Raw genomic sequence first — 13,462 nt, 5'->3', positions numbered from 1 at the left:
ATGATATAAGAAAATTGTGTCCATATTGTAATAGATGTTAGCATAATAACACAAATATAACTTTAGACCTCTCTCTTTTCACAAGTCTTATTTCTCCCATAAGTTCTGACCATCATACGTTTAAAGAGAGGAATTGAGCAGGAGAGTGGGGCAGGGTCTGGAGCTAGCCTGCCTGGTATAAATCCGGGCTCAGACACTAACTAAGTGACTTTGGGAAAGTTACTTAACCTCTTTGTGCCTCATCTTTCTCACCTGTAAAATGGGAATAATAATCAAGACTTATTTTCTGTTGTCAATCCTCACTCAGGGATATTTTCCCATTGCTTCTTCAGAGAGAGTGAAAGGGAGGGAAGGAGAAAGAGAGAGAGAGATACACATCCATCGGTTGCCTCTTGTACATGCCCTGACTGGGGGTGGGAGGGAACCCGAAACCCAGGTACATGCCCTTGACCGGGAATCGAACCCACAACCCTTTGGTGCTCAGGCTGACACTCTAACCACTGAGCACACTGGCAGGACATGACTTCTTCAAATAGGTTTGTTGTCATGAAATCTTAGCACAACACCTAGCATATAATAAACACTTGATAAATATTAACTATGATGGTAAAGGTAATTATTCAATCAAAATTTGTTCAAATGATGTCAATATCTCAATTAAAAAATTTTTAAATGTGTCCAAATAATTTAATATTTAGATGACAATGTATGGATTAGAAAGTGACTTTTACATTTACTATTTCAGTGTAAATTATTGTCAAACACATTCCTGCTAAGGGATAGGTGACCGCTAACAGGTCAATGGACTACCCTCTCTGGGGGTATGTGCCTGAGCACACTCTGGTTTGAGGAAAAACAGTGAAGCATTAACTGTGAGATTTCAGGCACCTGAAAGGGCCAATTTGGCAGGACTCTGGGTGAGGCAGCCTGAGTAGGGGTCTCTCCTGTGGCCCCCAAATCACGTGATGTCATAGAACAACCACTTAACCTACTTAGGGGGCTTCCAGATGACACAGTGAAGACATCATGAAAGTTCACTTTAAATGTCAGGAATTCAGCACCCTGGTGCCAGGAGGGAGAGCCCTAAAAATGTCCCATGAAGGTCCCGTTTTAGATGTGGGAGGAGGTAAGTGCTGTGAACTTTGTATCCCAAAATGGGCTGTTTGCATGGGAAACAAACCTTGCAACACCATCCTCTTCCTGTCTGTTGATTTGTCCCTCCCATCCCCACAGCCAGCAGGCATTGTGAGCGGAGGTTTAAAATGTGCCCACCACGTCCACTGGTCACCTGACCATTGCCCAGGCGCCATGTCTCTCCGGGAGTAAAGACTTTCCAAGAAAGTCACATCTTGCCTTGGAAATGAGATGCAAATCTAGCCAAGAGAGAGAGTGTCCTTCCTGGCCAAAGGCAAGCCTACCTGCTATTGTGTCCTCTCCCCTAAAATAAAGCATCTTCCCCACGTCTTACCCTCAGCCCCCAAGTCTCCCGCCATGGTTTGAGCGATTATTTCTGGGGTGGAGATGAACTACGTGCTGAGCCAGCACCATGAGAATCCGGTTTCTTTATCTCAGAGGTGATGTTTGAGAGATGGGTGGTGGGAGGTTGAGACTAGTACAAGGTTGAAGAGAGGACTTGGTCTTTGTCCTCATGGCTGCTTGATCTAACCAGAACCAAAGCAACTTTATCAGAACAATCCTCCTTATCTAGGAGCTAATCCTTGAGCCCCCCCTGGGATTTGGAAACCTCCTCTCCTCGCTGGAAGGGAAGGACAGCCATGGGAAGAATGCCGCTGTAGAGCCAGGATGGCCTCGCTTGGAACCCTAAGCAAACGCTGGCAACTTCCTTTACCACAAACCCTGTTTCACATCTAGCAAATGGGAATCACAACTCCTTCCCTCTAAGGTTGTCACAAGGATCAGTCAGAATCAAAGCAAAGTTCCAGGCACGGTGGGCACGCAATAAAGCTAGCTGCTGTCACGGGGGCTAGTCCCTGGCTATTCACATGCAGCATTGCATTTTGTTCCCAGAAGCCTTGGCCCAGATAGTGTCATCTATCTGAATGAATAAAACACTCCCCTTGAATTCAGATGCCAAAAGGAACTAAACTTCCCCAGGAAACCTCAGCGATCCAGAGCACGTTTTGAATAATTGCAGTTTCCAGGTAGTTTGAGGTTTACTTCAAGTGTCTAATATATTTCCTTTTCATTACTTTGGGTCTGAGATTTTCTAAGTGGTACACTTCCCCAGGCCTTTGCAAAACAGAGGATGGCGGTCTGTTTGAGGCTTCTGTGTCTCTGGATCTATATATATTTTTAAATATATTTTAATGATTTTGTACAGAGAGGAAGTGAGAGAGATAGAGAGTTAGAAACATCGATGAGAGGGAGTCATCGATCAGCTGCCTCTTGCACACCCCCTACTGGGGATATGCCCTTGACCGGAATTGAACCCGGGCCCCTTCAGTCCCCAAGCCAATGCTCTATTCATTGAGCCAAACCAGTCTCGGCTCTGGATCTATTTTTGTTCATCAGTTTATGTTATTCATTAGATCCCACATATGAGTGAGATCATGTGATACTTATCTTTCTCTGACTGGCCTATTTCACTCAGCATAATGCTCTCCTGGGCTGAGGGGTGAGAGCAGGCGGGGAGAGGACAATGGGGGAAAAGGGGACATGTGTAATACTTTCAACAATCTCTCTATAGAAACCTAATAGGCAAATTGTCCCTGTGGGAGTTCAACCAAAAGACCAATCACTTGTTATGATGTGCACTGACCACCAGGGGGTGGCGCAGAACGAAGAAGGGCTCAGCAGCGGGAGAAGGGAGGCCCTGGTCGGCAGCCAGAGGAAGGCCCTGGCCAGCTGCCAGAAGGCCCCAATCGGCCCTGATTGCCAGCCAGGCCAAGAGACCCTGACCATGCATGAATTTCGTGCACCAGGCCTCTAGTAAAGAATAAAAAATAAATAAAGTAATAAAACAGAGGATGAGAAGCAAAATTGGAGTCCCTCTCTAAACCATTCCTTCCAGTCCACTGTGAGATCTCACAGACATTCACAGATGTTAGAACTGTGCGCAGTCTGTGGTCTGAGTCAACAGACTCTCAACAACAGCTGTGTTATCTGTCTGTGGATGACCTGCAGGTGAAGGCCCTGAGCTTTCACACATGGGTTTTGTACATCGTTTTGTAACCAGAGTTGCCCGGGAGCCTGTTTCCAGACATTCTTTCCATGGCTGTCATTTGAATTCTTGGCTGGAAGTCTGGGTGCTGGACAAGAAAGGTGTGCACGTCTCACCCTGGCCTGCCATCATGAATTGGTAGCATCTGACATAAAAGCTAAGTTGTAGCTTGATGTTGCCGGACTGGTCCCAGTGGCACCCCCTCCCCAGCTGTGTCTGAGAGCACCCCAATAGCATGTGGGGCAGGGATGAGAAACCCCTGGGAGAACAGGATGGACTAGTCATGATTTATAAAATGCTTACAAGATCATTTCCTTTAGAGATGTACTTAACAGGAGTGAGTTTTAAACCGCAAACACAACTGTACCTATGTATTTTAAAACTTTCTGTCACTAAAAGCGTTTTTTCTCTTTAAAAAAAATATTTTTTATTGATTTCGGAGAGGAAGGATGAAGGTGAGAGAGATGATGGAAACATGGAAACATCAATGATGAGAGAGAATCATTGATGGGCTGCCTCCTGCACACCCCCTACTAATTTTTTTAATAAAAAATTAAAAAATAAAATTTCCACCAGGAATTGTTTTGTTTTGTTTTTGCATTTAAGTGTTGCCAGATTCTCTATATAAAAACAGAAAATGTTCCAATGTTTGGCATAATATAAGCAATACAATTTTTCACTTTATATCTGAATATTTTAGCCTAAGCTAGAAACTTCTCTGGGTATGTAAGTACCTGAAACAAACTGTAATGGCTAATAGATTGGTTCTCATCAATCTCAAACTTGCAAACTCCTCTTCAGTGGAGAGCTGCACGCACTGTGCACTGGGCCAGGCTCGTTAGAAGCATGGGCATCCAGTTTTCCCTTTACCTCAGTGAAAGCTTCTAAGGGCAGCTTCTGGCCCTGGCTGGTTTGGCTCAGTGGATAGAGCATCGGCCTGTGGACTAAAGGGTCCCAGGCTTGATTAAGGTCAAGGGCACATGATCCCTAGTAGGGGGCGTGCAGGAGGCAGCTGGTAGATTCTCATCATGGATATTTCTATCTCTCCTCCTTTCCTCTCTGAAATCAATAAAAATATATTTAAATAAGTAAATAAAATAAAAGCACCTTTTGAATCTTCAAAGACACACTGAAGCATTCACTCGGTTTGCTAAATGGAGAGGGAAAAGAGCTGTTCAAAAAATCAACAAGAGCGGATTTCATGGCCAGGCACCCAAATGGACAACCAAAGGGGATCTTTATGTAACTTCACTTTCCCAGACGTGGACGCCCCATTTTACATTTGGGAAAAAAATACCGAGAGCCCTTTGGCAAGTAGTTAGTTCATCATGACAAGAGTAAACAGACCGCCACGCTGACTAAGGACTGAGCAGGAAGTGAGCAGAGCTGAGTAAATGTAAAGTGAAGGGCCACCCTTGTGTGAAGGATTTAGTCCAGCGAGAAGCTGAACAAGGACTTTTTGTGCTTTAGCACAATGGCCTTTCCTGTCCGTTCCTCTTCTTCCCAGTGAAGACTTCTCACTTACTTGGATGGCAAAGTTAAAATTAGTTTTTCCAAAAATACATTTCATAAATGCTTCCCCAAAATTTATATTTTATATTTTATATAAAATATATTTTACACCTCATATTATGTTTATATTTTACACCTCATATTATGTAGTTTGCAACTTGAAGATAAAATATGCCTGCTTTTTTCTAGATCAGTGGTCTGCAGACTCATAAGTCAACAAAGCCAAATATCAACAGTACAGCGATTGGAATTTCTTTGGAGAGCCAAATTTTTTAAACTTAAACTTCTTCTAACATCACTTCTTCAAAATAGACTTGCCCAGGTCGTGGTATTTTGTGGAAGAGCCACACTCAAGGGGTCAAAGAGCCACATGTGGCTCGTGAGCCACAGCTTGCTGACCACAGTTCTAGATTCAAGATAAAGTAAAATACTTTGAAGTGAAAAGAAAAATAAACATTGATAAAATTATCCCCAAACTATCTCACTATTAATCCTCATTCAGTATAATTATTCCATATATAAATATGTACTGTTCACTATTTGAGTCTAGATGTCCAAAATTCACCTTTGAGTGAATTGTTCATTCAATTATTTGAAGTTTATCTTATATTTAACTAATATATGAATATAAAATTCTCAGTGATTTACTTTGGTCAACTAGATGAACATTTATAAACCACTATGTGTTCCAATAAACCTGGGTATGAAACCCCTGTCATTTGAAACTCAGTCATGCTAGCACATGTAACATTCTTAGGTGACTCTTAGATATTTATATTGGTTGATTCTTATTACATATGAACAATATGTTCTAATTGTGGTGACTCCCCTGAAGTGTCCCTGGAAGAATTCTAGAGGTGACATTTTTAACAAGAGTGCCAGCATGTAGCCTACTATTAGCTGGACTGTAAATCCTTCAAGGTCTCAGGCTGTCTTCTTATATTTGTGCCCTGGTACTTGGCACAGAGCCTAGAACATAAATGGTGATGATGATGGTGATGACATGATTATGATGGTGGTGATGATGGTGGTGGTGATGGTGATGATTGTGGTGATGGTGGTAATGATGGTAATGGTGGTGGTGGTGGTGATGGTGATGATGTGATGGTGATGATGATGATGGTGGTGGTAAAAGTGATAATGGTGATGATGATGATGATGATGATGATGATTGTGGTGGTGATGGTGCTGGTGATGATGGTGATGATAGTGGTGGTGGTGATTATGGTGGTGGTGATGATGATGGTGGTGGTGATAATGATTATGGTGGTGATGGTGATGATGATGATGATGGTGGTGCTGGTGATGATGGTGGTGGTGATGGTGATGGTGGTGGTGATGGTGATGATGGTGGTGGTGATGATTGTAATATGTGGTGATGATGATGATGATGATGATGGTGGTGGCAATGATGATGATGGTAGTGGCGATGGTGGTGATATGGTGATGATGATGATGATGATGATGGTGATGTTGATGTTGGTGATGGTGACAATGATGATTGTGGTGGTGATGGTGATATTGATGGTGATAATGATAATGATGAAGATGATGATGAGTACTGAGCTAAACCGAGGACCTGAGAACTGGATTAGAAAGTGGAGACTATGTGTTATTTTTCCCTTGCTCTGGAATTTACTAATCTTACTGGTGGTTATGAGTAATTACATAATCTTATTGCCAGTTTTTACCTTCTTTAGAATAAATATATCATGACCTTTAATCTTTCTCACATGTGTTAAGAGAACTCAAGAGCACTTAAGATATATCTTATCAGAAGTGAAACATAAAGCAAGAGGCCATATCAATTGTAAAATGGCTGGGAAAGGAAGTAACCCAAATACTGAGGTGTATTACTGCAGGCAGTCACACATCTAGATGCCAGATATTTTGCATATATTTTCTGGTCTTCATACCCATTAAAAATAATAATATTATTGCTAGAAAAAAAAAGATTATATTATGTAGTAATGAATGAGAAAACTTGGGCTAAAAGGGAGGCTAAGAAACTTTCCTAAGTTCATGCATTTAGCAAGTGGCACAACCAAAAATTATAGTTCTGACCCCAAAACTCCTGGGCTTTCTCTTAAATAAAGTGGGAAAAAATATCATTAATCATGTAATCTCACAAATATTTAACTAAAATTGTGATGGATGCTGTTTTACAAATATAATACATAATGCTTCTATGTGTATATATACTCATAGCATAATCACAGATGATATACAGACATATACACATCTATACTGTGAGATGTATAATCAGAGACCAGGGAATGAGTAAACTGACATTGAAGCTGATATCTGAAGAAGGAGCATGCCTTTATCCAAAGGAAGCGAGGAAGAACTTCCAATGTTCTCTCTCACCCTCCACAGAATACCACGTTTTGTCCTTTAGAGAGCTTGTGAAGGCAATGGGAAGAATGCCATTTTCTACTGTGGGCATTCCCTGTGCTGTTTCAACAGTTGAAACACTGGATGCATCGTGTCCAGAAATATTCTTTCTTAACCTCATGAGGCCATGAAGCATGAGGCACTGACTGAGGGCTTGCAGCTGGGTTTGAGGTGGACCCTGTGGACAACTCGCCACGCATGTTCAGTCAATAGACAAGTCCACCCTGAGAGGGCGGCTCCCCTTATCTGCCCTGTTTGTGCTTTGCTACAAAAGCTGTTTTGCAACTTTCCAGAGATAATCCTTCCTGTTGAGCAACAGAGACTCTTCCTCATAAATGCTTTTTTTCCTGTTTGATTTAGACCAGTGGTTGGCAAACTCTTTAGTCAACAGAGCCGAATATCAATAGTACAAGGATTGAAATTTCTTTTGAGAGCCAAAAACTGACTTCTGTGCATGGGTCACGAAGTTTCAATTGCACTGTATGTGTGGGCCCGCACGTGGTGTTTTGTGGAAGAGCCACACTCAAGGAGCCAAAGAGCCGCATGTGGCTCTCGAGCTGCAGTTTGCTGACCACTGATTTAGACTGAAATTATATTATTACTCACAGGATGTCATTTGAGCTTTTAACATTTCTCAGCCCCTGATAATTTTACACTGAAATCCTTCTTATCAACAGAGTGAAAGTTCAGTCTATAGCAAAGATTGGTTATCGATGTCATAGTATCTTTTGGGGAAAAGGAAAGCTACAACAAAATCCCAGGGAAGCTTCTTATTAGTACAAAGGTCACACACTCAGATATTCTGGCCACCAGGTGGGTGACTTGATGAGAACTAAGTCCAAAAGGCATTGTTGGCCAGACCTGTGTCCTATCTGAAGGGTCATCAGGATTTAGGACCAGGCCAATTCTAGGCAGGATTTAGGTCAGTGTCACCCTGTCCAGATTTCATTTGTTTGTGTGTTTGTTTTTTAAGAGAAACCAGCAATCCAGATTCTTATATATCTCTCATGTTGGCATTGAACTTGTTTTAACACTGTGCAGTTCCAATGAAATGTACCCATGAGTAACATGATGACCTTGGTTCTAGCTGCAGGACCTTAAATCCTAAGAATTCCATACTCAGTCATCAAGCTCTTGTCCGTGCCAGGCACTGTGACAGGCACCAGAGATTCTAAGACAAACGCAACCCAGCACCTGTCTTTGAGGACCTCACTCGGGTCACATGTGCAAGAGGCAAATAATTATTATCTAGAATAGGGGTGTCGAACTCAATCAGAGAAGGGGCCAAAATCTAAAATCCAGCCTAAATCGCGGGCCAAATGGTTTACTGAACAGTCATAAACTGTCATTGTGATGGAAACGCAGCGGAGTGCAGTGATGACAGCGAGGTGCGGGCCACATTGCAAGGCCTGGCGGGACGGATTTGGCCCGCGGGCCTTGTGTTTGACACATGTGATCTAGAAGAATAAAATGAAATTAATCATGGAATATTACACATATTCAATTAAAAATCGTGACAAGTGTTGTAAAAAATAATGTGCATAGCGCAGTGAGAGATCAGGGAAATAATAAGCTTGCATTTAAGTTGACATCAAGCATGAGCACACACTTAACCAAGGAAGAAAGGGAAAAAGAGCACCCTGGGCAGAGGGAACATTATCTCAAAGACCCTGAGGGAGGAGGGAGCTCTGTGCTCCAGGGAACTAAAGGGGCCCGAGGGACTGATACGCAATGTACAGGGGAAAGAGTCACACGTAATGGAATGGAGAGAGAAATAGGGATAGATCATTGTCAGGATTCTAAGCAGGAACATGGCAAAGTAAGATCTGGGATTTTAAGGGATCATTCTGCCTACAGAGTAGGAAACAAAGCAAGGCTAACAAGCCAATAGTGGAGATATTCAGGAATCATGAAAAATACTCGATCCAGCCCTGGTTGGGTGGCTCAATTGGTTGGAGTGCTGTCTGTACACTAAAAAGGTTGTGGGGTTGATTCTAGGTCAGGACACATACTTAGGTTGCAGGTTCAGTCCTCAGGTGGGGCATGTATGGGAGGTAATGGATCGATATTTCTATCTCACAAATCTCTCTTTCCCTCCAAATCTCTCTTCCCCTCCCTTTCCTTTTCTTCCTCCCTCCCTTCCTCTCTCTCTCAAATCAGTAAAAACATATCCTCAGGTAAGGAATAAAAAAATACTCAACCCAAGGAAAATCAAGAAAGAAGAGAAGAAGGAACAAAGACCAGATGGACAAATACCCAGGCATATGGGTATTTATATTACTAATTATATTAAAAACAAATAGGAAGAACAATACAACTATGAGACAGATTGTAAGTCTGGATAAAAAGCAACACTCAAATGTATGCTGAACTCAAGCAATCCACTTTTAATTAAAGATAAGATAGGTAAATATAAAAAAAAGGATAAAAAAGAAAAACCATACTAACATGAATCAAGCACAAGGGCATATTCATAATATATTATTCCATTTTTATGACATTATTGGAAAACAGAATACAGTGACAAACAAATCAGTGGTTATCTGGGTGCAGAGGGCGGGGACAGCAATGACCAGGAATGCACAGAAAGTAGGCGATTTGGAGTGTATCGATGTCTTGTACCAGGATTGTGTAAAGGACTGAACACATTTGTCAAACCTTAGCAGATATACTTAGAATTGGTGCCTTTATTGTATATAATTTATAACTCAAGAAAGATGGTGGAAGGAAGGGGATTTTGAATAAAAAGGAGAAGAAAATAAACATGGAAAGGGTAGGAAAAAAATAAAGCATTTTTTTTTCCCAGAGTACGGTCACTTCAGTAAGAATAGTTTCCACTGGCTCTTTACCACATAAAACACTTTAGGATTGTTGTTTTTAACCCAATTGTCTGCCCACACAAACATTTTGAAGGTCTCACCTTCCACCTTAAGCAATTTATCAAGCTCTTGTACCAAAGATAATTATATCCCAAAGGGAAATTCTGGCACCAGTTGATGGTGACACTTTCACCCAATCAATGAGGAATGCCTCCAGCAGGGGAAGCTGCCCATCCCAGCTGGCTATCTGTGATGCTGACCTCTCCCCTTCCTGACCCCACTTGCTCCATCTCTAGTCACAGCTTCCTTCTGTTGTTCAAAGCCACACCCAACCCTCTGCAATTCTTTTAATCTTCAGAGTCTCAGTTCCCTCTCTTCAAGAAGGAAGACCAATTTCTACATCCTCCCCCTCTCCCACCAGCAGAGAAAAGCGAGTAGGCATCAAAGTGTTAATGGCGGGTGTTTGGGTACACCAAGGACCAAAGCAAGATATCTAAATTTCAGAGGGTGGACACATTTCATACTATAAGGACAACTAGACTGTCTATGGGAGCCGGACTCTAAGACTCTGGGGAAGGACTTTGACAACCAAGTGATGGAGATGTGACAACGTAAGACAGGGCTGAGGGTGGCAGCAGTTAGAAAGAAGAAGAGAAAAACTTACAGATCAAAACAAAACAATGTATAAACAGCTCTGCGTATAGCTACACCCCATGCTAGCAGGCGGTCAAATGGAAGATGTCTCATCAAGCACCACAGAGAAGATAGAACCCATTCTCATACTGTGAAATGATTCGCTGCTCCAAGATGATTCGATTCTCTGATTACATTTGAATAATAATTATTTAGAGACCCTGGGAAATTAACATACTAAACCTTAAATAATGTACTAGTAACATGTCTTATTCACTTCAGATCACCTGGACTCAAAGCCTTACTAATGACATAGACAGGGAAGTGGGTGCAATGTGAATCTTTTCAAACAGAGGCTCACTGTGGAAAGGCACAGGTATCTCTGCGGAGGCCTCACGTTCCTCCAGCTGGACAGTGATGGCACAGCGAGCCTCCGCACTGCCCAGGGGTTCTCATGACCTTTACCTCTCCAGGTGCCTCCTACCCTGACCACACGTTCCCTGCAGAGAAGCTGGACGATGCCATAGCTCCCGGCCACGAATATACCTACCAGTGGCCCATCAGTGAGGACAGTGGGCCCACACCCGACGACCCGCCATGCCTCACGTACATCTACTACTCCTATGAAAATCTGATACAGGACTTCAACTCGGGGCTGATTGGACCTCTGCTTATTTGTAAGAAAGGTAAAAGAAATCAACACTAGCAAAGCTGTTGGAGTGGTAAGGAGTACTATACTGGAAAGGCTTGGGGGAATCCTGGAACCTCTCAGCAAATCGAGCAGAGGGGGGAGGGTGGGAAGAAGACCACTGTTGGATGTTGGCACTGGAGGGTCTGGAGTCCTCTTCTGGTTCTTCCAATCCCTCCTCTGTCTCAGTCCTGGAGCCTCTCTGAGTAAATCCTTGTCTGGGAATTGGTTCTGAGACCACGCCCCTGTGGTCTGCGTATTTACCTCTAAGCCAAGTCTTTCTGCAAGTGTGCAGCAGCCTGCCCTCTGCTGATAGCACTGGCGAGGAGCTTTGCCTAACGTGTTGGAGGTTTGGGTTGGTCATTTGGTCTACAAACACACAAAACTCTAGCTTCCTTTCTTATACAGAGTGGAACACTTTGGGCAGCAGGTTGCAAATACACTGACTTTTATAAGAAATTGCATCATCTAGGCTTCTAGGAGCAAGCTTGGATTTTTATTTTACCTGAAAAGAATTCAGCTCATCTTTCATGAAAACAAACAATCACACAAAGTGCACTCTGAGAAATAATGGAATGAACCCACCATCTGTCTGCACAGGCATGCATACCATCCCTACATCAATTCCTACTCATTTATTCACTACACACACACACATGTGTTCCTTGCCTGTTATACAGAGGGTACTGGGATGGCACACAAAAAGTTAAAACTTATAAAAAGCTCTTCTTTTTTTTTACTTTCAGCTGCATTTTGTCCTTAAATGAGAATTCACCTTGACCCTCTCAACCAGTTCTCTGATGAGCCATTCCATGAACAGCAAGGTGGTGGGACAAAACTTGGAGAGCTGAGCTCTTACCAACCAAGCTCTCGTACCTGTGTATTTGTCTACTGACACAGGAGGAGATGATACTTTTGCTAAAACCTTAATGTCACCAAAAGTTTCTTCTCTATGCCCTTCAAATTCACCTTTAAAGCCCCATTCCTCAAAGCTATGAGGCACAGAGAAAATGGTTAATGTGGCAGCAAGATTTTAATAAGCCCCCAATCATCATTGTTTGATAAAGATGCTATTTACTTTTATTTTTTTATTTGCATTGATTTTTTAAAGAGAGAGGAAGGGAGAGAAGGGAGAGAGAGGAGGAAGAGAGAAACATCAATCCGAAAGCTAGCATCTATCAGCTGCCTCCTGCACATCCCCTACTGGGGATTGAGCCTGCAACCGAGGCATGTGCACTGACTGGAATCAAACCAGCAACCTTTCGGTGCATGGTTGATGCCCAACAACTGAGCCACACCAGCCAGGGCAAGATGCTATTTTGAAAACAAGGGTTTCTCCACATTGACATCACTAAGATTGGTTGCTTGCCTTCAGCTCTGCTACCTAGGAACAGCAAATGAGAGTTTTCTATCCGGGATGCTATTGACAAACACGTCTTTTCTTTCCCAGGTACCCTCACTGAGGATGGGAGTCAGAAGATGTTTGACAAGCAGCAGGTGCTCATGTTCGCTGTGTTTGATGAAAGCAAGAGCTGGAGCCCATCATCATCCGTCATGTACACAGTCAACGGCTATGTGAACGGGACGATGCCAGGTACCGCGCAGGGCTGTGCCCTTCCCAGCACCACTAGGCCCGATAGTGCCCTAGGCTGCTGCTGCCCTCCGGCACTAAGGAGGGTGATAGTACCCACTACTTTCAACTCTTAGTCAGGAAGGTAAGGTGATCTAGCTCAGCGGTCCTCAAGGTTTTATCATCTTTTTAAAACATATTTTTTAAATACATTTTTTATTGATTTTGTACAGAGAGGAAGGGAGAGAGACAGAGAGAAACATCGATTAGAGAGAGTCATCGATCAGCTGCCTCTTGCACACTCCCTACTGGGGATATGCCCACGGAATCAAACCTGGGACCCTTCAGCCCCCAAGCCAACGCTCTATCCATTGAGCCAAACCGGTCTCAGCTTAAAAAATATTTTTATTTATTTCAGAGAGGAAGAAGAGGGAGAGAGAGAGAAACATCAATGAGAGAGAATCATTGATTGACTTCTTCCTGCACGCCCCCTACTGGGGATTGAGTCCACAACCTGGGCCTGTGCCCTTGACTGGAATCTTCAGTCTGAAAGCCAGCAACACTCTATCCACTGAGTCAAACCAGCTAGGTTGAGATTTTGTCATGTTTTTTAAACCAGCAAGTACAACAGGCAAAGTGGAAGCTACCTAAGGGAAGGGGTGTGC

The 13,462-nt window shown here is 42.9% G+C and overlaps 1 protein-coding gene across 1 annotated transcript in view; it reads left to right on the top strand.

Moving 5' to 3' along the window:
* F5 (coagulation factor V) overlaps positions 1-13,462 on the top strand; it is a 65,245-nt gene that overhangs the window by 10,484 nt on the left and 41,299 nt on the right. Inside the window, exons 4-5 of the mRNA XM_036443021.2 lie at positions 11,013-11,225; positions 12,678-12,821. Of these exons, the coding sequence (XP_036298914.1) occupies positions 11,013-11,225; positions 12,678-12,821 (357 nt within the window). The remainder of the gene's footprint in view (positions 1-11,012; positions 11,226-12,677; positions 12,822-13,462) is intronic.

Source organism: Pipistrellus kuhlii, unplaced genomic scaffold (assembly GCF_014108245.1).
Source record: "Pipistrellus kuhlii isolate mPipKuh1 unplaced genomic scaffold, mPipKuh1.p scaffold_m20_p_18, whole genome shotgun sequence".
In the NCBI taxonomy this organism is placed as follows: Eukaryota; Metazoa; Chordata; class Mammalia; order Chiroptera; family Vespertilionidae; genus Pipistrellus; species Pipistrellus kuhlii.
The sequence above is the reverse complement of the archived record's forward strand: the minus strand, read 5'-3'. Positions and strand labels throughout refer to the sequence as shown.